General features: G+C 45.3%; 1 protein-coding gene across 2 annotated transcripts in view; it reads left to right on the top strand.

The window, feature by feature from the left end:
- The window catches only part of HDAC10 (histone deacetylase 10), a 502554-nt gene that overhangs the window by 299609 nt on the left and 175158 nt on the right, over positions 1–27787 (top strand). For both annotated transcript variants that reach the window (XM_086967401.1, XM_086967398.1), the window contains one exon: positions 20289–20395. In XM_086967401.1, coding sequence (XP_086823527.1) covers positions 20289–20395 — 107 coding nt within the window. The remainder of the gene's footprint in view (positions 1–20288; positions 20396–27787) is intronic.

Here is a 27787-nt window from a genome sequence, read left to right as displayed (position 1 = left end):
GGCCTTCAGTTTTGATCAACATAAAACTGCCAGGAGCTTTGGTAAACTGATTTTTCTTTGAATTGGACAATTTTTTAAAAATATTGGCCCTCTCCTTTTGGCACGAACAATTCTTTGCTTAACGTAAAAACTATTCTTAGAGAACAGAAGCTTCACACTTCTATTTCTAAAAAACACATCTAGAGACATAACAACATAACACCAGCCTCTAGCACACATATTATTACAATGCATTTTTATGTGATGTTTTATCTCGCATTTCTTCTGTCAGAGATACTTCATGTGTAATTCTTTTTGCATAATCGTTCATTGATTTTATATGCTATACCTTTTGAATGATTACTATGCTTTAAAAAACGTACAGTACCTAAATTCCATGTATTTCAAGTACGCCTATTTCGAATGCATTTATGTATTTTGGGGTGGGCTATGTTACACCATGTTACACATGCATCTAATTGCTTAGTTTTAGTAATTTTGATGGACATGAATTCGTGGAGTGGGTGTCATGTGCTTATCTAGGTTCCTGATCGATACTGTGACCTTATGCCCCTATTCGGCTATAAAGCCCCTTTTTCCCTATATTGGCATAACCGTTCAAGTGCGATTTTCTGAAAAGTCATCTCTGGCCTCACACGAGCAGAGCCACAGAGCCACATTCCAGCATGACTCTCTGCTACTTCCTTTGCGACCAATTAGTGCAATGACAGAGCAGCAGTCACTATCTGATATTCCTAGATAACACTCCGAGTTCTTCAACAAGATAAAAACTTAGCAAACCTGGAAATCCCCGCTTGCTATGTTTTGATTAGTAATGGAACTCTAATGAGCAACTGATAACTATCACTTCCTAGTGACATCTTTAATTGACGTCTTATGTCCAGCAAACTTGCGTCAAACCCGGCACCTGTCAGGTATAAATATTACCAACGTTGCCTTAAGCAATGCGAAGCTGTGAGCTGTTAGCTGTGAGCGAACATGTTGCTGATGCCAGCTGCCTGCATGACCCCGTGTTGGTAAAAACTAGCACTCTGTCGCTGCAGCCTGCTATCCTGTGGTGGTGAAGCTACTGATTACCATTATCGCCGCTACAGCGCGACCTATGGTGCAGTACGCTTGAGGAGCCGTGCAGCCGTCCTCTGCGAAGACATCCAGCCCAGCTGCCCGCGGACGCTGTCACCCCTCCTTCCTCGACGCGCTGAGAGAAGCCGCTGCCTTTCTCGTGCAGAGAAATCCAGTCCCGGCGCTTCCAGTTTACCCTCGCAGGTGACTGGGATATCGAGAGAGACCCCTGAAGGAGATACCAATCCTCCATCATTCTATTCAGAGGTATGGTGTTGACTAAACCCTTAGACGAGAATTCTTGAAACAAACCTTGGCAAAACCAACTTAACTTAAGCTACTTACTTACTCCCCTTTTCACGTGTTAGGCTTAGGTCAGGCACACTGGGGTAGGCTTAGTTAGAAGCACCAGTTGAGTATGTTAGCCTAATGTATATATGACTGTATATATGTTTTATTACTTTTAAACCATTGTGTGGCTAAGAAACCATATCAATGCTTTTACAGTTCTATTTCGCTATTCTTATCTTACTGTACGTACTTTTTATAATAACAGTTATTGCAATTGTGGCAATACATTTCTCTTGTACGAGAAGAAAGACTGTTCAATAAATGTTAACCCTTTATTGATACACGCCCGTCTCTCTATTCTCTACATACTGTGAAAGTAAACTGCACTAGACTGACTGAGTGAAATCTATGTCTATTGTTTCACACGACCCTAGAGATCGACTCTTGATCTGAGGAGCAAAGTTGTCATGTTGCACGGTTGTTGGAAAGCTGAATCCCTTCTTGTCTGTGCCAAGGAAGCTGATCACTTCCTATGCAGAGAAGAAAGTTTCCAGTGACCTCTGAGCTAGTTGGTAACACAACCCAATTAAGTTTAGCATAGTCAGTGGAGGCCTGGAATATAAGCAGTTCCACGTCGATACTACTGTTTATGTTATTCCAATGCGCAGGGCCTAGTGGGAAACTAGGAACTACACTACAGCATCTTCTATTTCTAGTGACACCAGCACAACCTAGCCACAGGACTGAGTGAGAGGCATAAAATGGCAGTGTGTCAGGGGGAAAATGGCCCACAGTGACCAGAAGGGCAAAACGCAGAGGGAGCTAGGCTGAGTCTGAAAACGCTGGCAAAATACAGAAAGGGCAGTGAACAAGGTCACATCAGTCACCAGATCTCCCGCCCAGTGCCAGTCCTAAGCAGCGAGAGCCCAGCTTTATCGAACCAAGTCTCTAGACTCCAGACCCCCAAGCAACCGAGCAGTGGGCGAAAATGCCCCAGGTGACCACCGTCCCGGCTCTTTCCCGAAATGAGGCTCAACCGAGTTCATCACAGGTCCATCAGTCAGTCGGCGGCGGGCAGCAAGCGAAGGGAGGGACGCTCTCCCACTGGGTTGCCCCCGCGCCGGGCCTTACAAAAACATGAACGCCCTCGGCGCAGTCGACCCGGCCTCAAATTGCGGCAAACCCTGGCAGCGGGCCAGCATCGGGCATAGAGGAGGACCCCGGGGGCAAGGCAGACCAGGTTGAATGTGGCCTGTGGGGCTGGAGGGTAAAAGAACTGAAGAGGGGGCCGTCGTCGTTCCAGGGGCCACAGGACGAACCTCAACATCTGGCGTGGAGGGGCGATCTCTTACGGGTCATCCGTGCTCCGTGCTGCAGGACTCCGGGGGCGCCCTCAAAGAAGTCGACTAGGCCTCGAACCGTGGCAAGCCTCCGCAGTGGGCCCTGCATCTGGCGAAGAGGCTGTCCCCAGGGAGCCGAGCAGGCCGGGTGAAGAAGGCCTTGCTCCGGTGCTGAACTGGAGAGGAGGCGGCCCCAGGATAGGCCTCCAACATCCGGCTTAGAGTGTTGGGCGATGAGGAGGGGCGCTCTCGCTCCGGGACATCCCCGCTCAAGGCCATGCAGGACAGGGCCGTCCTCGATGCAGGCGACCAGGCTTTCACAGGAACGGAGATATGACGTAGATTCCCATATGGTAGGGAAGAAGGTACCCAAGAAGCAGTGACATTGCAAACACTGCAGATCTAGGTTGCGCTTCATATTATTAAGCCTTGTGGGGCTAAAATAGACACAGTGCAAATATTTAAGTTGGATTAATTGCAATTTCATAGAGATCTCAAGTGCCCAGAGGACCATACTGGCCTCCACACAATCCTTTTCTTCCAATGGCCCCATGTCGCACTCCCACCTTTCCCTTAATGTCCCCATAGGGTTCGGGGTTTTATTCACCAGCGTGCAATATAAAAAGGGAATTCTTTTCCTGCCCATCTGTGAATCCGCAACATGTTTCCAGGGGAGTGTGTTGTGGGAGGGTTTATGTAGGATCGAGTGAGGCCTTCGGTGCATTTGTAGATATCGATAAAATTGTGTCTTTTGCATTGTACATGTGTCTACGAGATATTGGAATGTGCACATGCCAATGTCCTTCCAGACGTCTCACAACTTGGAAATATCAGTATTATCCCATACCCTGAAGCTCTCCACCCGGACTGTATGCCTGAGCCAGCTCCCGGCCCACGGTTGTGTTTCCGCCATCTGCACTCCTTTCCCCTGGTCCACCACAGAACCTGGTGCCAGCACGTTAAAGAAGTTTGTGTTGCAGGTGGAAGGATTGTGGGTATGTTGGCACTATAAAAGAGGTTGAGTACACTGTGATGTTCAAGGGCGCAGAGCCTCAGTGTTCTAAATAGGTCAACCCATCTTGCAAAAAGCCAATCATTGATTGGTACAAGGTAACTAGCTTAGTAGTATGGTCTTATATCTGCAAGTCCCAGACCCCCCTTGTCGAGGGTGAGTACGCATTTATGATAGAAGAAGCGCGGTAGGCCTCCTGCTCAGAGGTATTTTACCACGTCTGATTTTAGGGTGTAGAAAAAGGCAGGTGGTATATTTTGAGGGTAATTTTGCAACGAGTTTAGGTGTCAGGGGATCAATATCATCTTAACCTCTTGGCCGCGGGGGTAATTCCCCTGCTGTGCTGGGGGGAGGGGGGCAGGCACAGCGCCCAGGTGCTCATGACGAGCTCGGCTCGTCATGCAGCACGGTGGCGCTGTGCTCAGGACGAGCTGAGGTCGTCATGACCACGCGCGTTTCCGTGGAACATTCAGCACAGCAGGGAAGTTATGCCTGCGTGTGAGCGCCATGGCGGTCGTGACGAGCTGTTTAACCCCTCCCATGCTCAGCTCGTCATGAGCATGGGAGGGGTTAAACAGTGCTCCTCTTCCTTCTGTATTTGGCAGAAGACTCCCCCAGTTGTCAAAGTCTCTCCGTACCCAAGTTATTAATAGGTATAATAATTAAGTCCCACGTCCGCTGCTGGGTGAGTGCAATGTGCATACTTAGGTATTTGCAATGTTGGATTACCCATTGCACTGGGAAGGCGGCTGTGATTTCTTCTTGTGAATTGTTTAAGAAGATATAAGTAAATTGGGCCCGTTCAAGGTAAGGATGAATGTGAGGAGTCTGGCAAAAAGTTCTCAGGGTCACTGATATAAATTAAGACGTCATCCACACATAACACTGTCCTCGCTACCATCAGGCCAGCGAAACCCATTTAGTTGGGCGCCTCGCTAAATCCACTCTGCAAGAGGTTAAATGACCAGAGAGAATAGGAGAGGTGACTGGGAGCAGCCCTGCCTTGTTTTTCCTTCAATGTTAAAGGTCAAAGAGAGTGTCCTGTTCATTTGGACCCTCTTCCACGGCTTTGAATATAGTAGTTTGATGTAGCAGTGAAAGAGGGGGCCATAGTTAATACATGCCAGTAGGCGGGAAATAAAGTTCCATTGGACCAAATCAAATGTTTTTTCAAAATAAATAGATATGAGAGTTCTGCGCTCTGTCCCGTCTTTAGTCAAGGCTATTGCGTTATTGAGTCCGCGGAGACCGTGACGGGTGTCACGCCCAGAATGATGCCATTCTGATCCAGATGTATCAGAGTTGGGATCGTCTTCACTAGATGGTTTGCTTTGGCTAGGATCTTGGCTTATTTATTTATTCATTTATTTATGTATTTATTAAGTTTATATAGCGCGACAGCTACCCGTAAGGGTTTCCCGGCGCTGAAAGACAATTGCAGCAAAATTACAATCCCAGGAGAATTATTGGACAAAAAGCCAGGTCTTCACGGCTCTACGGAAACGAATGTGGCATTTCTCCATCCGCAGAACCAAGGGAAGAGAGTTCCAAAGTTTGGGTCCCAAGGTTGCGAATGAGCTGCCGCCCATTCTCGAGAGTCTGAACTTAGGAATACAGAATAAGTGGCCGGAAGAAGAGCGAAGTGAACGGGCAGGGATATAAGGTGTAACGAGGGACTGAAGATAAGAGGGGGCAACTCCAATCTTGATCTTGTGCATAAAGCACAGTGCCAGACTGAGCCAGTGAAGCTCCCTCAGTCGCTCAGTAATGTGATCCCGTTTACTGCAACCACAGAGAAGCCGTGCAGCAGCATTTTGAACCAATTGGAGACGGCGTATGACCGCCTTGGTAGACCCTAGATAGAGCACGTTGCCGTAGTCCAATCTGGAAGTCACCAAGGCCGTCATCACGGATCTCTGGGTGTTAGGAGGTAATATCCAGAAGATTTTTATCAGCCACCGTAAGATGGTGAAACAGGTGGCTGCAACTTTGTTGGCCTGATCTTTCATAGATAGACCCTTGTCGATAATGACCCCGAGGTTACGTACTCGATCTGATGGAATGGGCAAGGAACCCATGGCCGATGGCCAGTGTCTCGGGCTCCAAAGACCAGGTTTGTTTCCGAAGACTAATACCTCAGTCTTTCCGCTGTTTAATTTAAGAAAGTTGCGATTCATCCAACAGGATATTTCACTGAGACCCGTTTGCAGGGAGGAGGAAGAAGTAGAATCAGCTTGGGATAAGGAAAAAACAATTTGAGAATCATCAGCGTAAGTGAATACATTTAAACCAGAACGATGTGCAATATGGGCCGGAGGAATAACGTAAAGATGAAAAAGAAGAGGGCTAAGGATAGAACCCTGGGGGACACCATGTGGGGATACATAAGTATTGGAAGTGGACGTGTGAGAGAAAATTTGGAAAGTACGGTCCGTGAGAAAAGATGTAAGCCAGTTCAGGGCTTTTTCGCCTATGCCAAAGAAAGCTAGATTATTGAGAAGGATGCTGTGCGATACAGTGTCAAAGGCTGCACTGAGATCAAGTAATATCAGTGCAGCCATTTCGCCTCGATCCAATAGCAAGCGAAGATTCTCAGTCACTCCTAGAAGAGTGGTTTCTGTAGAGAAACCCGGACAAAAACCAGACAGGGAAGGATGAAGAAGATTGTTAGTTGCCACAAATTGTGACAAATGCAAATGAACATGCCTCTCAAGGATTTTAGAGAATGCAGGCAATAACTAAATAGGGCGAAAGTTAGAAGCAACATTTGGATCCGCGGTCGTTTTTTTTTTAATAGCGGAGTGACCATTTTGTGCTTCCAACAACTGGGGACAGTGGCCGAGCTAAGTGAAAAATTAAGTAAAATGCAAATTGTGGTAAGTTGAGGGAGCTCCAGCATACGTAAAATCGAATTGGGTAATGGATCAACCGGAGAGCCTGACTTAATGTTGCTCAAGATCTCCAGTAAGGTAGAAGGGCAGAGATCAGGCCAGGTCAAAAGTGAGGCCGAAGGTGGACACAAAGCTGGGGGTAGCAACAAGGGGTCTGCGCCATTCCCCGTAATAGAGGGCGAATTCATCAAGGCATTGCTCTCATCTCGGGCTGCAATATCCTGGTAAATATTCTCGATTTTAGAGCTAAAATACTGGGCAAGTTCATCACATTTACTGCTAGATAGAGGGGGGGGTGTAGCAGTAGTCTGTGAGCCAGCAAGATCTCTGACCACATTGAACAATACCTTAGCTTTGTTTATTGCTTGGGTGATTATTTTGTTTGCATAAGTGGCTCTAGTGTGGGCACAAGCCTTGTGATATTGCTTTAGTTCCGTTTTATAAATAAGACCGGCTGAGATGGAATAATCCCTTCTCCAGACACGTTCCAATTTTTTGCATCGGGATTTATGAAGACTAAGTGCCTCGTTGTACCAAAGGGCAGGTGATTTATGAATAATTCTTTTCTTTTGAGCATGTTGATAATGGAGATCGGTCTATAGGATTCACATACATCTAATGCCTTCTTCATTTTCCAGATTACTGAAATCCCGGCTCCTTGGAAATCGTACAGGAGCTCCCCTGATTTCCAAGTATCATTATACAGGTCCAGCAAAGGAGGAACCAACCGTGTTGCATATCTTATACATTTCCAATGGGAAGCCGTTAGGATGGCTTCCAAAAGTACATTGTAGGTAAGGAGTTTGTCTAGGTTGCACCTATCTGCGTCCGTGAGTTTGAGGACAATCAGGTCTTCGATGATTGGGTTGTCCTGCTTGAGCGTGGGCATAGGGTACCTTACATAGAGGCATGCATAGTAATTTGCGAATTCTTGGGCAATGCGATAGGATGCAGTGAGTTATTCCTGTGTTCGTAGTCAGGCTGGGAACTAGTCTGTTCTTGTTCCGTATGTATTAGCCAGTGGAGGAGTTTCCCTGCCTTATCTTCAATCTCATACAGATTGTATGGTTTAGCAAGGTTTGGCAGGGTCAACTTGTCAAGCATTGCCTTTCTAAGTGCCAACCTTTTCAGTTCTAAGTTGTGCCTTACACAGTCATTGGGGGTTTGGCAAAGGTCCCTTTCTGCCACAGATATTTCCTGTTCCACCTCAGTTGTGTCCTTATGCTTGCAAGCTTTGGCTGCAGCTAGCTAGGATATGATCTATCCCCTCAGGGATGCCTTTAGGGCCTCCCAAAATAAGGTTGGTGAATCCACAGTGCCCTTATTGGTTTTGGAATAATCAGAAATATGTTGTCGGATGAAATCATTAAATGTAGTGTTCAGGAGCCACAAGGCACTCTGTCTCCATTGCCCCACTAGTCTCCGTCTGCACGATCTAAAGTGTGAGTGATCTGCCAGCATGCTCGGGAGGATCAGTCCCTCCACTTGATCTGCCGTGTCTGTCAAGGGCAGAAGGTAATAGTCTATGCGAGAGGAGGATCTGTGTGAGTGGTAATGAAAGATGTAACCCACCTCTGAGCGGGAAGCAGGGGCCAAGCATTCATCAGGGCCAGGGACCTGGTGCATGCTGCCAAGTCTATCATCTTACCTGCCAAGGGGTTGCTAGACCCCAAACTGGGATCCATAACTGAATTAAAGTCACCCCTCAAAAATGTTGGGGCGGGGTAACTGAAATAACATCATCACAAGTGTATGGAGTAGCATACATGGATTTAGTTGTCCAGTGTGTGCCCACCATGTTCCCCTCAATAACAGTGGCCTAAGGCGTCGCAGTGAAATTTAGTGACATGTACGGAAAAGTGCTTATGCAGGAAGACAACCTTTCCAAGAGATGTGTTAGAGTAACTTACATATTAGACTCTAGTTTATCCGCCTCGTTGTAGAGAGTGATAATTATTACTGAGCAGGTTTGTTTCCTGCAGTAGCACCACCCTCCCTCAACTAAAAACTGTGGTAAATCAGTAACAGGAGTCTTGCCCTATCCGAGTGGGCCTAGAAAAGAATATAGTGGTGCTGGCATTGTAGTTAGAAGTAAGCAGTCGACTGGGTTATTTAGTGGTGTGGAGGGACTGGTGTAGTGTAGATCCAGGTGTAGACGAGGGCGACATGGGCCTTGGTGGTTCAAGGGAGGCTGTAAGGGCATCACTGAAACTGACCTCTTCATAGTCTAGTGGCTTCAGTGGCAGGGAACCCCATTGATTATGCCTCGTTGAGCAAGGCAGCCCCACATAAGTCGTCCCGGAAGTCATCTGTCTGTGAAGCAGTCAACCCACTAGGTGGCGGTGGGTTACTCATGAGGAGCCGTTGTTCAGATGCCCAGGTTCAGGCAGCCTCTGGAGTCTTGAAGAAAAGGGATTTTGATTTGTGAATTACTTTAAGGTTCTCAGGGAACAGAAGCATATACTGGATTCTCTGTGCCCGGATGTGTTGTTTCACCTCCCCATAGGACAGCAGCCGCCGTTTTTGGACCAAGTTTTTGTAGTCTGGAAAAATCATAATTCAACTTGATTGGAATCGGATGTCCCCTTCCTTGCTAGCCTCTCTTACTATGGCGCCTCTGTCCATATAGCTCAGGAGTTTAGCAATGATCGGACCAGTGGGAGCTCCCGGAATAGGGGCTTCTGTGTCAGGGAGTGGAGAGCCCTGCCCTTTCCACCACAAAGCAAGTAGAGAGTACTGAAGCGGACATCCAGGTAGCAATCCAGGTTTCCAAAATGTTTTCAGGCGAGTGACCTTCGACTCCCTCAGGGAACCCAATCCGGCCCTGGCTCTCATCTCTTTCTGATTCAGAAAATGCCTGCTTTGCAGAATGCGGAAGTGAAGTTGCTCACTTGCATACTACTAGACCATATGGCACTATACTTTCTAGACATTTCTTTCATTGTGGTGTGTTACTTTATCTGGAAGGCTCATCAATTTTGAGTTCATAGTTCATACATTGTGATGCAGTTTACATACATCTTTTCGAAGTTGCTCAGTTTCACTCATGCCACCTATGAGGCTGCTGTTCCCTACTCAGCAGCCCAAGTATGTGGACACCATGTGCCTAGATGACTTACAATTCGGACGCCACAGCCTTTTAGCCTTTAATCCATCTTTCTTTCCATATCTACTTACAATTCGGATGCCACAGCCTTTTAGCCTTTAATCCATCTTGCCTTCCATATCTACTTGCCTTTATTTCAATGTAAGCAGACAGAAATAATCTTGTTGGTCGCTACAAAAGAAAATGAATGCCACAACTCGTGCATCAGCACTTTTCTTTTACCACAGTAAACCATGTGATGACCTTATCCAGCATCTGATTAGCATTTTGCATATTGATTTTTGGGGATGTTGGTGAATTTGATATCTTTATTGAGATTGTATTTTGAATTAGTGTTTCTTTTTTTGTAAATTGTTTTTATAGCAGAACTTTGCTTTCTTCATTAAAAGTTACATTTTAGGTTTAATTCGTAGCAGCTTGGGATCTTTGAAAGTGCTGGCTTGTAATGCTTGACCTAAATTCCAGCGAGTAAGCCTGGCTTGTGGTAGGAAGGTGCAGGGGGTTCTACATCGAGAAAACTTAGATCAAATTGTGGTCAAACTGTGCATTTTAAAAGCACAATTTTCACATAAATTAGTTAAATAGCATAGAATTTGAAAGGGGGGTTCTCTTTTATTTTCATGGTGTACCAATGATGCGAACGCGTTACATACTTTGCTATGGACTACATCCAGTGGGTGAAGACTTGCCTCCAGTATGCCATTGCCAAAATATTGTCATGAGTTCCCGGCTTATACCTTGTGTATCCCGGTCATGCCACGAAATCCAAACAACATGCCAATACCAGAATCTTGTCACTGATAACACCTGTATGTTGTGTGTGCTCCATAAGTCAAAAACATACCTCTAGATGTCACGCTCAGCATTTAGTCGTGTACATTTCCTACCTCCTATGCAGTGGTTGTACTTCTTTAGACCAAGAATTATCTCCATTGTGCCCGCGCCAGCATGTTGCCTTGGGTGCGCTAATAAACAACAAATTACCTCATATGTTTTGGTCAGCAGCAGCCTTTGCAACCATAACACAAGCTCTCACACTCACACATTCTCACACACTCCCCCTCACTCACCCATTTGAACTCAAATTCACATACACACTTTTACTCACTTGCTCATTCATACTCATTCCCACTCACACAAATACACTTCCACACTTACTTTCGCGTTCTGTTACTGACTTATTCTGTGACTCACAGACTCACAAAGAGACATTGTAACTCTTTCACACTCACTTCGCATCAGTAATGCATTCTAACTCACTCACACTACTTCACTTTTTCACTCATTCTCACTTTTACCCACTCATTCGGTTACACACGCACACACCACTCACCCACAGACTCTTACAAAGACCCACACTCTCAATCATTAGTCTTCACACACACAGTCGCACTCAAACACCCACTCACACTGATGATTCTTACTCTCTCATGCAGAGAACAGCAACACTTTTTTTTTATGTATAGTTGTGTACCTTGATTCCTCTGCTGGTGACTACTCCACGGCAGTAGCAGGGCCGGAATCCGGCGAGGAACATGCTTGCCTCATCTCCACAATACCACCCCACCTACGCCGGGGATGCCTGGTTTCACCCTGGAGATACCCAGTAGGGTCCATCTCACAGGGATAGCCAGGACGGGTTCCCCAGCGGTCTACAGCACGGAGATACCCCATGTGGGGTGATTCATGCGCTTTACAAGACATTATCATTACATTACATTACATGGGTACCAGCAATGCATAATTCATGCAGTCCTGACGGCCAGGGCAGGAGAGGTAGGATGTACATAAGGAAGGACAACCTTATTCCCTCTCCCAACTGCAGATAGGGCTGAAATTCAACCTTCTGGGCACCTGAGACATTGCTCGGGGTCCCATTTCTGTTGCTCTGTGTAGATTCAGGTTGTGCACAGAAATGCATCGATGAGCTTCCTGACAGCCCCATTTTAGCAGAAATTCTGTGCTTCCTTTTCCATGTGCAGTGCGTCTGCTAAATAATATACATTTTCCAATGTATGACGTAGCTGAAGTACGCCTTTACACATTTGCAGTCCTGACATCCTTTTGCAGAGTGCTGTGTTCTTGTACAGCACTTTGCAGATGGATCTTGGCTAAGATCCCAACTCCTCCTTCTCTGGTCAGGAACCTAGTGGTGGCCAAGAGAGCGGGATTGAGCTGTGGCAGTGTTCATGAAAACACAAATATGGAGAAAAAAAATAAAGACACCAACAAAGTACTGCTATCTAAAACAAACCGCAGAGTAGGAAGAGGTCAGGTGCACTATGGAGGTGAATTGTGGGGTGATTTACAGACTGGCATGGCCGGACCAGGAACCTAAAGCAGCTCTGGCAAAAATGTTCAAACCAGACGCAATCCTCCCTCTCTCAATTTACATGCATTTAATTTCTCGTTTCTTGTTCCTCTGCTATGTCTGCTGTCATTGACCGAGGAGATTGGAAACCATGGCGCTAAACTACAAACTTCAAAATCGGCCCCATGATCTCCCACCCACAAGGGAAATGTCTGATGGGATAAATGGCCAATCCGGCCCTAACCACCAGTTTACCTCTTTTTTTTGTTAGCATTTTAGTGAGTGCGTTACAAATTTGTGTAGGGTAAATGCATAGCACAAACATCCTGTTGACAGAACTTCTGAGACCAAACCAAAAAAAGGAGCAAAGATGAACAGACCGATTCAATGATTGTGTGTGCTTTATTAAGTCTGATGTACTCTAGTTGGCTTTCAGCAGCGGATTCCTCCATTTGGTGATCTGGAAGGTCAACAATAGGCCCCCGTAGGAGAAAACCATGATGGCACAATTGTGCAAGCCCAGTTTAGAGGACAATTGAATAAACAGGGCTCCAGCACTAGTTACAGCATTTGCTGAGTTATCTGGGTAATGCCCCTGCTGATGCATTTGAAAACACTATAAAGATGCTCCAGTTCTATTCAGAGCTCAACTGGGAGCTGATTGGATGGGCAGAAGCACTGCCCTTTGTGTAAGCACTTATGACCATCTGTTGAATGTCCATCTTGCCAGGGCACCATTCTGGCCTTTTGAGGTTTTTGGCCCCTGCTGGTTCCTTCCTTTATGTAGGTGTATGCTTCTGAAATCTGCTGCTACATTCAACAAGCTTGAATGCCTTCTCTTCTTGTACAGAAAATGAAGGAAGGTGGTGTGCGCGGTCATCCCCCATTCTTACAGGCAAGGGAAATACGCGAGAGGAGAAATTTGCTGTAGTTACTACAGAATTGTTTGTAAAGTAAAAGCAAAAAATGAATGTTTCACTACATTCTTATTGTACTACGTTTGGGTACTATATGCCGAAAGCATTTCTGTGTTCAATCTTCCCTTTATTCCAAGGGATATGAAATGGCAACGCTCAATAACAGTATCACAAATATATAACTCTTTCCCTCCTTATTCTTCAAATTATTTTTGCCTTTTTGGAACCCAGGTGATATCTGAATTAAAGTGTAAACGCTGCAATTGAAAGACGGGTGTATGGACGCTACAGAGTGATTGGAGACTCGCCTGAAGCCCGCGACAACCCCCGTGTCTGGCCACTTTCCCCTGCCGGTTCCTCCCTGCAAGGACGCCAAGAAGAACGGCGAGGCAGGTTGCAGGAACTCGCATTCCCAGGGGGCTTTGCGACCGCGCATCGGAGCGCATCAACAACCAGCGCCAGGCGGCGCTACAAAGCGGGGCTGCGCCCGCAACGCGGGACGCGAGCGGGACGCCCGGGGCGAAGCCCGGGCAAAGGGCGGGCCCTCTTAGGCCCTCAGAGGCCAGAAGAGGCTGGGCTGGGCATGAGGCCCTGATCTTTTCCCTGAGTAAGTAGCAAACCACTTTACTATCCCACTCACTGTGAAACTGCATGATGGCTACTGCCGCTGTTAGCGCTGCCACTACCGGCTCGGATAAAACGGGGAGCATACTAAACAGAACACTGGATGACTATTTCTCTAAGGCTGCTCCTGAGGGTAATAAAGAACTACTACTTGCTGAGAGGCGGGCGGATCGGCGTCGTTCAATTGAACGCATTAAAAATAGGACATTGTCTGAGCCTATTTACTCTGTTACCTTGGACAATGAAACGAATAGCATTCTGACAGATAATTTATCTCCAACTGCCAGTGTGCCCCTATTGCTTAAGGAATGCCTAGCTCCCGCTATCTCACCAACGCAAACCCAGGCTGAGTCACAAATTGAGGCACAAGATCCTCCCAGTACACCTAACCCCGCAAAAATTTTGATTTCCCCCACAATCAGGCCGGGAAAGGTAGTAAGAGGGAAACACCAGAGGACATTGGCACATAAAGCACATGGGCCCCCACCACCCACGAGGAGACGGATGAAAATGGACACCAGTAAGTCCAAGTTAAGCCACTCAGATTTTGGTAAGAAGCCTAGTCTTGCTGCTACTATGACTTTGGGGAAGCCGGCCAGCAAGCAAACAACGGCAACTGCCTTAACCCCTTCAAAATCCACAATACCACCTTCCCCATCAGTCACAGTGCCTGACATCATCCACATCCCAATGGAAGAAGGTTCGCAGACAACCTTTCCGAAGAATTTATTGGACAACATTGAAATGATTGTGCGAACCTACATGCTAGCCCTATCTGAAAGACTAAAGGGAGTGGAATCAAGGCTGGGGAGGATTGAGTTGGATCTGGTAGCTCTTGGGCAACCGGATAGGCCACTAAGACCCCAGAACGTGACACAGTCCCAAAAAGCTTCAAATACAATGTGTGCTCCCTCAACTGAAAGGGCAGTTGTAAAATCTACTAACTCTACTATTGATAACAACTTAGTAGTAGCCAACGCAGCTGCCCCTAATCACCCAACTATAGGTGCCCCTTCTGTTAGTAAACCGCCCAACAGCTCTAATCCAAAGCAACTAAAATCATCTATGAGTAGACCAACTACAACATCTAATTCTACGGACACCCTAGCTAACGTCCAGCCTAGGGAACCAACTATCCCCCCAAATAGTCTCCCTAGAGTTGAAGAGAACGAGGCTAGTTACGTAAGAGGGGGACAGGGAAGGACACCACCTACGGAACTCCCACCGGAAGCTCTACCATATGTAGTGGTGCTTGCCGGGGTTCCTGAGCTGACAAGTGGTAAGCGGGAAGGTTACTTTCAGCTAAAGAACAAGATAATGCACTGGTTGTCATTGTACAGACCCAAAGCCAACTACGTAAATGGTGAAATAGTCCATGTGCGCCGTCTGTCTTGGCTGGGTGGTAGAACAAAGGATATAGGGGGTGACATTGTAGTTGTAAACATTAGGGACAGAAAGGCGGTCCAATATATTTTGAGTTGGCCCTATGGCAACGAAAACAACAGTATAGTGCCACGCCCTTTGACTTACTTCTACCCAAGATCAACTGTATTCCCCCCTCAACACTCAACTAGCTACATTCCTTTTAATACACAATTCTCAAATATGGAAGTAGCTAGGAACCCTGCCTATTTGCACCATCTTGTCCCACCCCCATTGATCCATGGGTGGAACATCGTACCCACTAGCCACAACCCAGGAGGAAATGGAAAAATGTCCAATCTCATCCCATTTACTCCTTTGGAACTAACAAATAGGTTTGAGGCATTCAGTGGCTTGGAAGAGTGCGATTGATGTTTAAAGAGCACGGAAGACAATAGGGGTACTGAAAATGTTTCACGTATTTTGGGGTGTATTGTGGAAAAAGGATCTAGTTGTTTGAAGCCAGGTCCACACACTGCTGTAATTTGTGATGAAACAATTAACAATAGATTGTCTGTTGCATTACCTGTAGCGTCTCCTGGGACAAATGAGGGCTCATTTTTGTTACCATTCGCCCCAAGTCAAAAAAGTAGAGATGCTGGGGGGAATGAAAATGTGTCATGTACTTTGGGATACCACCACCGAAAAGAAGGTAAAAGCTGTCCTAGGGTGGACACACGTTCTGTTGTCACAGGTACAGATGAAGTCAATAGGAGCTCACCAGTCGTTATACCCGCTGTGCCCCATGATACGAATGAGGGATCTTCCCTATTTACACTCGTCTCATGGAACATTGCTGGGGTGCGTGCAAAATTAAATGACCCCGACTGGAATGCATACATAAACACCTTTGACATCTGTGTGCTGCAGGAAACATGGGCCACAGTACAACTGCACAGGGTTGGCTATAAAACCTATCAAATAGAGGCTGTCCCTTCCTTGAGAGGTCGTGCATCTGGAGGCCTCCTAGTATGGGTCAATGTTTCCATTAAATCAGTTATTAAAATGATTAACACCGACTCCCCAGACATTCTTTGTCTAGAAATAACGACAGTGGATAATAGGGCGTTTTATCTATTCAATGTTTATAACAGCCCCCAGTCTTCCCACAAGGAATCCATATGTATAGGGAAGTTGGAGTCACTTATGGATTCACTAAAAACAGAGTCAGGTGTTATTCTATGTGGAGACCTGAACTGTAATTTTGAACCAATCTCAGGGATAGCCCCATTGTTTGAGGAGGAGGACAACGCCAATGCAATACCCGCCCTGAATGAGAATTGTATCGTGGCCGGTACAGCATTGGCTTTACAGATTACACGGTTCCTGACCTCACATGGCTTGAGAGCATGTAATGGCCGCATGCCATCAGACAGCCCGAAAGCCCCCACTTTTAAGAGACGTAATTATGGGAGTAATTTAGATTGTTATTGTCTCCTTTGACCTCTGGCCCTTTACAGTAGACCTAAAGGTCAAAGAGAGATACGAAAGTGACCATTGCCCTTTAGAAATGAGTTTTTTACTAAGCATGGTAACGGGGCTTGACAATATGGAGGGAGGTCATAGTATAGAATCCACATCCACAACTGACAATATTGTCCTTAGTAACAATCGTAGGGCGGTTAAATGGGCCTTTGTGCTAGAAAAAGAGGACCTATTGGCCAATATTTACTGCACTTTTGCAGATACTCTGGACTCATATTGTCCCCATAGCTGCAACCCTAAAGAATTTATTGATTTACACAAGTCCCTTTTCAGCAAATTATTAGAAATTCTTACAAAAAAACCCAAAAGAGGTGCTGGTAGGACTAGTGCAAAATCCGTAGGCAAACCTTGGTATAACAACGAATGCCGCCTTGCCAAAACTGCACTGATTAATGCTGTTAAAGGGGAAAGTCCTTTAGCAATCAGAGAGAAAAGAAAGGCTTATAACAAAATAATATTAAGAGCGAAATCCTGATGGGATGAGGAATTGTGGCTCAATATGTTAACAGCCGCTAAAAGCAAGGACCAGAAACAATTTCGGGAATTGGCAGCTAAGGAAAATAAACGGGAGAAAGGTTCCAGGGAGGTCTACTTAGATGAAGACATTTGGGTCAAGCATTTTTCGTTATTGTATGCAGCCAAAACGCCAACTGAGGAAGCAAATGACGTACCCCTGCTTACAATACCAACCAATACTCACCCGGTAGTTTTTACTTTACAAGAAACAGAGGCAGCAATTACTACAGTAAAGAAAGGGAAGGCGCCAGGGCTTGATAGAATCCCTGGTGACCTGTACTTGTATAATATTGATGTTTGGGCACCCTATTTAAATCATTTATTTAACATAGTTGCGGCTAGTGAGCACATCCCGGACACTTGGAATGGCGCAGAAATCATCACCATTTTTAAAAAAGGGGATCGTGGTGATCCAGCAAATTACCGCCCCATTAGCCTTTTAGATATCACGCAGATAATATATGCTAGGCATATTCTAAATAGAATAAATTCATGGTTGGAGGAGGAGTCAATTTTATCCAAATACCAGGCGGGATTCAGAAACAAAACAAGTACTATCGATCAAGTATTTAGGCTATGCTGCTTGTATTGGAAGTATGTCATCATCCGCAAAGGTCACTTGTATGTGACCTTTGTAGACCTACGAGCAGCATTTGATCTCATTCCACGAGACCTACTTTGGGAAACCCTGAATAGGCAAGGGCTGCCTGGCGAATTATTAAAACTTGTAATAGGATTGCATCGGGAGAATTATGCTAAGGTTAGATGGGGCCCAAATGGGGAACTCACAGACCCGATCCCGATAAAAAGGGGAGTGCGACAGGGCTGTGTCTTGGCCCCTACGCTATTCTCCCTTTATGTAAACGACATTGCAACCTATATGGAAAACTGTGATAACGATTCTCCTCGACTGGGAGGGGAACGCGTTGCGTCCCTCCTTTTCGCGGATGACACAATTCTAATCTCGCAAACGGCACGTGGCCTGCAGATCCTATTAGACAGGTTCCAACAGTACTGTATCCATAAAGGATTAGAAATTAATATAAAAAAAACAAAATATATGGCACTGAACCCGCACAAAACTTTTAAAAAGAACCTAATGTTAAATGGGCAAAGATTAGACTACGAGCACAGTTTCACTTACCTGGGGGTCTTGATGGACTCTGTAATGGGATGGGGCCCACAGTTGGAAAAATCAAAATTGGTGTTCAAACAAAACTGTTTCCCAATAACACAGAGGTATAACAAAAGTGTGAACAAAGCAGTCACTCCAGCAATAGAGCTTTTTAGATACAAGGTACAATCCGCCTCCTTGTACGGGGCAGAAATCTGGGGGCCAGCATGTAAAAAAACTTTTGAAGTACTGGAGAACAAATTTGTCAGGGGATACACAGACCAGCACGCTATATTGAGACCATTGCTGTTGTGGGTCAGATTATGGACAACCCTGGAATTATCTGACTATAAAAATGGGCTGAAGGAAGTTTTAGAGCTTGATAGGGACAGTAAGATCTTCTGGTTTAAGCATGTAAAAAACTGGCTTACCAAGCTCGGATTATCACACTTTTGGAACGAGCTTGGATCTCTAAACTCAGCTTCCAAGAAAATTGTCAAATTAAGCTTCTGGTCATATGTGAGTTACGATTCTGTGTATACAAGAACTCACGGTCCCCTCACTGAAAAATTTCTTTTGGCAAAAAATGGGTACGGAACGTTGAGGATAAAGGTAACTGAGAAAAGATGGGGGAAGACTGATAAAGATCATTGTACCTTGTGCACTAATAACCAAAGGGAGGACATTTTCCACATACTGTTTTTTTGCCCTAGTTACGACAAGGCAAGGAAAAAGTGGATAGTCCCCTTGTGCCGTAACATCGGCTCTACTTCCCATAGGGAAGCTGGCAGAATCTTAAGCACGGACACCAGTCAAGTAATCGTGTTCGGTATTAGCAAATTTCTATTGTCCACTTATTTTATTAGAAGGAAATTATCTCTTTCATTTTAATCAAGGAAAACTGCTTATTCAGACTCTCCGAAACCATGAACAATGCCAAGGCATCGCATTTTTAATTCTGGTTGCTTAAATTCAATTTAATGTCTTTTTAACCTTTCTACTGTTTTAAACATTTTAATATTTATCTGATACTGTGCCAAACTGAAACTGTAAATTATGTGCCTATATTTGATGAAATACCAGCTAATGTGTTAAATTTGATGAAATGTAGAAGTAATGTAGTATTAGGGCGCCCATTATAATGAATGAACTGGAGGTTTCTATACTGTTGTATATTTTACCATGAACTGTATATTTTATTGTTATCTTTTATGTTGCAACGCAACGAAATAAAGATTGAAATTGAATTGAATTGAATTAAAGTAGCAAGAGATTTTTGTTAAAATCTGTAATTATTCCTGAGCCATTGGGTCTCAGTACAGACAGCATCACAGGGTTTGAAGTTCTCATGTTAAGTCTTCAAAAAAGTACATTAAGCAGTAGAGCAAAAAGAGAGGGGGCTTTGGGTCAGTCCTCTGCAGCTACTGGCTTTCATGTGTTTTCATAGTTTGCCATTGCCTGGATGGGCTTTCCATCAGGCCATGGCATTTTGAGGATGGTTACTTTGTCTCATTTGTGTTCCTGTAAATGTGACATGTGCCTTGTGATTGAGGCCCAGTGTGTGGTGTGTCTTGTGTTTACTTAGCTGATATCATCACATTTTAATCTCTGAATAGTGACTTTTTGTTTAGGAAGTGTCTGCTGTTTTGAGAGACAAAGGTTCGGCTATTCATTAATCAGCATTGGATGTTTACTCTGCTGTCACAGTCTGATCAACCGCTTTTTTGTTCACTAAGTAAAGATGTGCACAAGCATGGCCTTTCTTACGGATGCAGATAAAAACACTGGCCTGTAGTAAAAAGTGTGTACTAAGCAATATTTTGCTGTGTATGCTTTTAAGTTCACTACTTACAACACCTACTTTAACTTCTGACTCATTTTCATAGCATTTGAGTATAGAACGTAACTCTGCTAATCGACTCTCTTTAGCATAGGAGTTCTACTCCCAGCTGCCATATTGTTGTTGCCTCATTTTGGGCTTTTCGCTACTAGTACAGCTAGATGCAACACATGCAACCACCCAACTATAAGAAAACCCCTCAATTAACTAAAAAGCCAGATCTGCTGGCTTTGCGATGCGGGTTTGTATTGAACTGAGGGAGAAACTGGGCATTTTAATTGTAATTAATCAGTGTCAATAGCTTTGAAACTCAGTGATAAAATGATAAACTTAGACCTATATGAACTTTTTTTTTAGGGCGGGTACCATTTGAGGTCCTTGTCTGAATCCATCTGCATGACTGTGAAAGCATTGCTTGGGGATCCTTTGCCTCAGCTGCATGGAGACATGACACCATGCTTAAGGTGAGCATTGCAATTTAAAATAGAGCAAACGTTAGAATACCTGTCATTCCATAGAAACACAAACAAAGAAATGCCCTTGCAAAGAAACCACTACAGTATAACGTTGTTATAGAGAAACAGTTTGCTAGACAAATCACTGCAGTAAAAGAATTTACTGAGAAATGTTGTTATAGAGAAAACACTACACAGTGAAACTGTTAAAGATGAATAGCTTTACGAAAAATCTCCACAGGGAAATGTTGTTGAAGAGAAAGAACTGCTCAAAACCCACTAGTGGAAACAGTTGCAAGAAAAAATATTTTTAAGTTGCTACAGTAGAAAACAAAAACAATTAAAGTTAGGTTCATGGTCTAGGGCAGCGGTTCTTAACCTGTGGTGCGGGAACCCTGGGGGTCCGCGACACCTTCTCTGGGGGTCTAAGGAGGCTTAAAAATTTTGATAATATTAACAGATTAATAAAGTTTATATAACTACTGAACCAAATGTAATATTTAACCCCTTCGCTGCGGGGGTAATTCCCCAGACGTACGCGAGGGGGGGCGGTCAGCGGCGCCACTGTGCTCGTGACGAGCCCAGCTTGTCATGACTCACAGTGGAGCTGTGCTCATGACAAGCTGGGCTCATCACATACCGCCCACTGATTAATTCTCCCGCACAGGCGGGGAATTAACTGCACGTGGGAGGGCCGCGGCTGTTATGACGAGCTCAGCTCGTCCTGAGCGCAGCTCCACTGTGACTCATGTTGAGCTGAGCATTTTAAAATGTCGTGTGTGTGTGTATGTATGCGTGAGTGTGTGTGTGTGTGTGTGTGAATGAATTCGAAATTGGTGACTAAAAATCAAGTTGGTATCCTCAGATTTATTTGTGGGAGAAGTGCTAGTGCATCAAAAAGAATATAATATGGCTGATGGGTGGCCTCAATTGAATTTACAACAGGTCCATCCTGCCCATTAAAATAAAACATTTTGGTTTTTAATAAATCTTTGTTAATTAACTAAAATACTTCATCATTTGTGCATTTGATGAATGCTTGTTTCTGTATTTTTGTGTATTGGTTTGCGGGTTACATCATCAAAATTTGAATAAGCTGGGGCCCCCCTGTCCAGGGATAACTCAGTGATGGTCCTAGGATTCCAATAATGATTCAGGGGGCCCCAAATTCCAGTATTGATTAAGTGGGGGTCCACAGAATTCAATAAGGTAAGAACTAGTGGACTAGGGTAAGAGTTAGGATTAAGTTTCAGGTCAGGTTTGTGCCACTCTGTTCATCAGTGTCCGAGTCCAAATGGAGTGATGTACTAATGATCTAATAGAACTAAAGCTTTTTACCACATTTAAGTACAATTCATTTTTCACCCGCCAAATTTGACAAGCATATATTCTTCTTCTTGCCAAGCCTTTCCTATGCTCTCCCTTTACCCCATCCACCAAAAAGGGAAACCCTTAGATTGATTCAACTGAAAGTTCTGCATTGTACATACCTCACTGGAGTGATCTTAGCTAGAATGGGAACAAGACAGGATGCACTATGCCTGCATTGATTCAACCAAGAGGCACCATTTTATCATATCCTTTGGGACTGCCCCCAGATAAAACCCCTGTCGGAGAAGGCCACAGAGAAGTTGCGAGATGCGCTGGGGAAACAGATTACGTTGACGCCACTAACGGGGAAATGGACAGATGTATGATTGCTGAAAAAGATGTCTATAAATCCAGAGGCTGTCCCAAAAAATAGGACAAAATGGGGAGGATGGAATGCCTATAGAGAGGAATTGTGTATTTCGCCAACGGTAGAAATGGAAATGTCAAAGAGGGGGAATCGCGAACATGAGTAGATGATCTAACAAAATGTGTATGATAAATTTTGATATATAACTGCCTTATGTGTAATGGAAAATATGCAACTGTAAATCTGAATGTGACGAGTTTGGCGTTGTTAAAAAATTTTAAACGGATTTTCCTCCATTCCTTACTGCTATTCCTTCTCATACCACCGTGTTTTTGCATTCACCGTGGAGGCCATTCATTGAATTCCATGCTAGTCCACATCTTCATTTCACTGTTTTTGAGGTTCCGGTCAATTTGCAATGACCAATGTCATTATCACACATGGTCAGCTTGGCAGTTTTTAAATATTTTATTCAGTAGTCTGTCAAATAATGTAAAGAAGGTCATCACACACTTAAATAGCATGCATCTAGCATATTCTACCTACCAATATTTGTAAAATATATTTCTTTTTATACTACGTGTGATATGGTAAAGTTTAACCCTCGCTTCTCACATGCTGTGTTAGATGGGAAGATTATACAGACTAATGTGTCTTTCATTTCTGAGATTACTAAATGAATGCTTTAAGTTCACGGAATTCTGGGGTAACTCTTTACAGCCTCTGTTAGGTACATACTTGTCTCTTATATTTTATAACTGCATTCATCTATTTTCTCCCAATCATCATCTTATGTGTTTTAGTATTTTAGCATTCAAACTTGGAAGTTTGTGCCCTGTATCAGCCTCCTCTTTTCTCTGGTCTTATCCTACCATGGCAGGGAGTTCAACAATAGCAGAGCTCAACATCTTTTAACTAGTCACAAGCTTAATGTGACCAACAACAATGAAATGAGAGGCATTTGAAACCTAATCAGTTGAACATTATGCCCTCCTGCAGAACATCATGCCAGGCAAAAGATGTCACCTTAATGAGAAAGGGCAGACTTTTTGGGCTAAAAAAATATTGGTGTTGACCGATCTATTTGGGTTGCAATGCTCCAGAACATTAGATTTTTGTTTGTCAAATGTTAAGGAAATGTCAGAATGGAAGTCACTTCATATAGACTTCTAGTTAGCTTCTTATAAGCCCCCTTTATGGGAAGGTTTTGTGTGTGTTGAATGGTGTCATCAAGGTTCAATTCTGTACTGATCGAATCCAAACATACTGGACTTTGATCTACACCTACTGGTATTGTGTTTTGAGGGTTTGGTGTGTGCATGTGTTTGGGTACAGTTGTAGCTACAAACATGGCTACTTTTCTGTGTTTCTTTACATTTGGAGATGTTATTGATTTCTATAATTGTGTACAACACATCTGTGGCACAGTTGCTATTAATTTTATGTTCTAGTAGTCCCAAATTCAGTAAATGTTTTATTGTGGTAGTTCTTTATGTGAATCCCTGTGGCCTGAAATTCTCCACTAAGAGGAGCATTGAGGAGGAAAAATTGGGGCGTTCTTGGTAAACCAGCACACATCTGTGTCTCCTTTTTTTTGTTTAAATTGAATACGCTGATTCCAACATTGCACAAATCAATCAATCAGTAAATATGTAGAGTGTTTCTGGTAATCCTGGTGCTGGCAGAGTCCAGTTGATTCACGGAATAGCCAGGTCTTCACGGACTTTCGGAACTCTGAAAGAGATGGAGAGGTCCATTGATGAATGGGTAACTTGTTCCATGTCTTCGTTGCTAGGCATGAGAAGGAGCGATCTCTGCATCTGCTACGTCTGATGCGGGAGATGAGGGTTAGAAAAAGGAACACAGAGTGGTGGCGGCTGATGGAAGTTCATGGTACGAGTTGGTGGGTCCACAGTTGTGTAAGGCCTGTATACATGGGTCAGGAGCTTGAACTAGCCTTGTTTCTGTACAGGGAGCCAATGAGAGTTCCCTCAGGTGGAGGGGCGTTTGCGGTATTCCATGGTGATCCAGGAAGAGTCTGGCTGCGGTGTTCTGTATGGTCTGTAGTCCTCGACAGTGAGCAGCTATCCCTGCGTAGAGAGCGTTACTGTAGTCCAATCGGCTGGAGATGAGGACCTGGGTGAGGCCGCGTCTTGAACTTTGGGGTAGCTATTTTGAATAGCTTATGAAGAAGCAGGAGGAGGAGACCGAGTTGACCTGAGTCATCATGGTTCGTTTGTTGTCCAGAATGATGCCTAGGTTCCTAGTGTGGTCAGAGGGGGTAGTAGTAGGTCCGAGTTCTGAGGGCCAACAGAATGCGTCCCATGGGGAGCTTTTGTTTCTGAAAATCAGTATCTGTTTTGTCCGAATTGAGCTGCAGGCAGTTGTCCTTTATCTAGTTGGCAAAGTCTGTCAAGAAGTTGGTCTTAGTGTTGGTGGTGTCTTTGGAGAGGGAGAGAAAGAGTTGAGTCATTGGTATGGGATAATATGTTGAGCCTGTTGGTTTTGGGGGATACTGGCCAGTGGTATCATGTAAGTGTTGAAGAGGGTGGGGTTGAGTGAGAATCCATGGGGTACTCCACAGATGATTTACTTGTGTTTGGAGGTAAAAGTGGGAAATTTGACTTTTTGCATTCTCCCTGTGAGGAAAGATGCAATCCATCTGAGAGCAGCTCCTTGAATGCCCATGTTGTACAGCCATGTGATGAGTGTGTGGTGGGAGACTATCGAAGGCTACCGAGAGGTCTAGGAGGATCAGAGCCGTAGTCTCGTCTCGGTCGAGTAGGGCTTGGATGTCGTCTGTAGCCGCGATGAGGGCTGTCTCAGTGCTGGGGTTGCTGGGAAAACCAGATTCTATGTCAGGACCGGAGGCTCCGATTATGCTTCTCATTTCTTCACTAGAAGCTCACAGCAGCCAATGAAAACACAGATAAAAAACATGCGACAACCATAGAGTCCCAGCTATATAAGGTCCCTGCAGGCACATAGAGTCCACTTTCTTTGCTGCTACGTAGCCAGTTAAGTGCCCTTTACTTTACTCCTATTGAGGTAGTGCATAATTTCTTTAAATTCTGCTTTGTTGAGTTTTGTTGCGATAGTTTGCCTAATTAAGAGCTATTACGGGTGCGCATTGGTTGCGAGACGATTTGTGAGCCTACACGCTTACTAGCTGCTCAGTGTTAACACGTGTTCTGTGTGGGATTTGTGGGACCTCAAACGTGCTGTGTACGCTTACCGGAGGCTTCCACTTTCCCTTTGAGCCTTTTTTCTGCATTTGGTCTGCCACGCCCGAGTTTGATGCTGGGCGGTTTTCTCGCGTCGCTGGCTCGGGGCACTGTGGAGCGGGAGGAAATTGAGGAGCTGGGACGGACCTCTGAGTGACGCGCAGTCCTCTTTTACTTTCAATGAGCCTCGGCCAGTGCGCATGCGCGGCGGCCATATTTGCCCATTACTAACATTGGTGGCATTGAGTTGAACGCCCGAGCAGCGTTTTTTGTGCTTTTGGCCCTGATTTATGCCGATTTTGGCGGTAAACTGCTCATTTTTGCTCCTCAGACGCACTGCTGTTTATGCTTACGCAGTGGGGCTGCACAATTGATCATAGGCTTTGCCTAGAGTGGAGTTAGCAAGCCCTCCCTCCCTCCACATTCTAAATTGCTATTTGTTTCACCTGTGTGGTGACTGATCTAGGGCTTGCCTGGGGTTACCACTCCCCCTGACCTCTAGTACATATCGTACTTACCTGAATTGACTTGGCACAGTCACAGGCGGTCCTCCTGGGTCGGTGATTGCACTTTTGTGTGGAAAATGTCTGAATACTATGAGGAAGACTATTACTACTACGAGGAGGAACCCTCTGGGTCTACCGAGCATGACCTCCTTGAAGCATTGGACGCGGGTTTCCAACACTCTGTGAACTCTGCGTTGGTGAGGGCAATTGCGCCATTAAAACGTCACCTTTGCACTTATACCAAGCAGCAGGGCTGGCTTCTCTTGTCAGATTCCCGAGCTAGATCCGGGGGTAAAGGAAGGGCGAATCCCCATGCTGTAGATTTCGCTAGACTGGCCAGGTTCATGGCAGATCAGGAACGCTCTACTCCCAGTAGAGAAGCCACGATTACTGAAATATCTCAGGATGATGATGACCAAGACACCACCTCTGACCCTACCACGGGCGAGGAGGAAGCCCCTCGCCCGTCCAAGAAGGCAAGAAAGGAGAATACTCAGTTCCGACTCAATCTCCCAAAGTGCTCAACTTCGAGCCTGCTGACATTATCCACCGAACTCCACGACTTGGCTTCCACCCCAGGAGGTGGCAAATTATGTCCAGTCTCATCTACGCCAGGCGTTTGACAAGGATGTGAGTGCGCATTTGCGTTTCGGAGTGCCCTAGGCCTGACTTGGCAGATAAAGTAGCGGACACCACGGAAGTTGACCCTTCAATGCTAACTTATCTGAAGAGGTATTCTAAGGTCCCCAAGAAAGGCCTGGACAGGTCTTGGAGGTCCTGTCTAGATAGGCTGCTGGACGTAACGGGTCCTCTGACGAAGATTCGCAACTGGGCTTTCGGGCCAAGGAGTCATCCCTTGCCATTGACCCTGATGAATTGATTGGCTGGGCCCAGAGGGCGGTGTGCCAACTTGGCAATGCCAATTGTGCTCTTTCAACCGAACGCCGCCGGTCCATTCTCCTAAAGATGGACCCCAAGCTGGCCGAACTGTCCACATCGGAATCGGGTCCTTTAGCCTAAGGTCTCCTGTTTGGGCAGCCTTTCTTGAAAGAACTGACGAAGTTCGTGGCCACATTCTGCGGGCTGGATAAAGCCCCGGGTTCTCTGAAAAGGGCTTTCCCCCCGGTTTTTGGCAGGGCCGGACGCTTTCGTGAGCGCTCGTTCAGCCGGGGGTACAACCAAGGCGCCCAGCGTGGCAAACAAAGGGGAGGTTATCAAGACAACACTTCCACTACCTCCAACTTCTACCCCACTCAATGTTCAAGAAACAGGTTCCACAAAGGAGGCAGATTTGGTGGCAATGCCAATAATCAGCAGGATACCATAAGCTCAGGTGAACCTAATTCCCTCTTCCGAAGTCATGTTGGGGGGCAGAGTGGGTTTTTTTCTCAGCAACTGGTGCGAAATCTCGCAGGATGCGTGAGTGTTGCAGACAGTACAGGGGTACAGGCTAGAGATGTACAAATCTCACTCGCAAGACGTTCGCCCATTCCCTCTGTCTTTTTCCCAACAAGATCAGAGCTCTATCACAACAGAAATCGAGTCCTTGTTGCAGAAAGGCATAATTGCACCCTCCACGATCCACCCTCATGGGTTCCTAAGCAATGTCTTCCTAGTGGAGAAGAAAGGGGGTGGCTGCAGATTGGTGTTAAACCTCAAAGAGCTCAACTCATGGATTGTTTACAGGCATTTCAAGATGGAAGGTATCCATGTACTACGCGTTCCCTTCCAGGAAGGGGACTGGATGGTCCGATTGGACATGAAGGATGCGTACTTGTCCATTCCCATATTTCCCCCCCCCATCGGAGGTTCCTTCAGTTTGTATGGAACAAGGTGTGCTACGAGTACAAAGTCCTTCCGTTTGGTCTGTCGTCGGCACCGTGGTGCTTCACGAAGCTCCTGAGATCAGTGGTGGAATCTCTGAGCTCGGAGAGTCTGCCTCATAATATATCTGGACGACATCATAATTTTGGCGTCCTCCCCTCAGACAGTT

Source organism: Lissotriton vulgaris, chromosome 1_1 (genome assembly GCF_964263255.1).
Source record: "Lissotriton vulgaris chromosome 1_1, aLisVul1.2, whole genome shotgun sequence".
Taxonomy (NCBI): domain Eukaryota; kingdom Metazoa; phylum Chordata; class Amphibia; order Caudata; family Salamandridae; genus Lissotriton; species Lissotriton vulgaris.
This window is presented reverse-complemented; position numbering and strand designations above follow the sequence as displayed.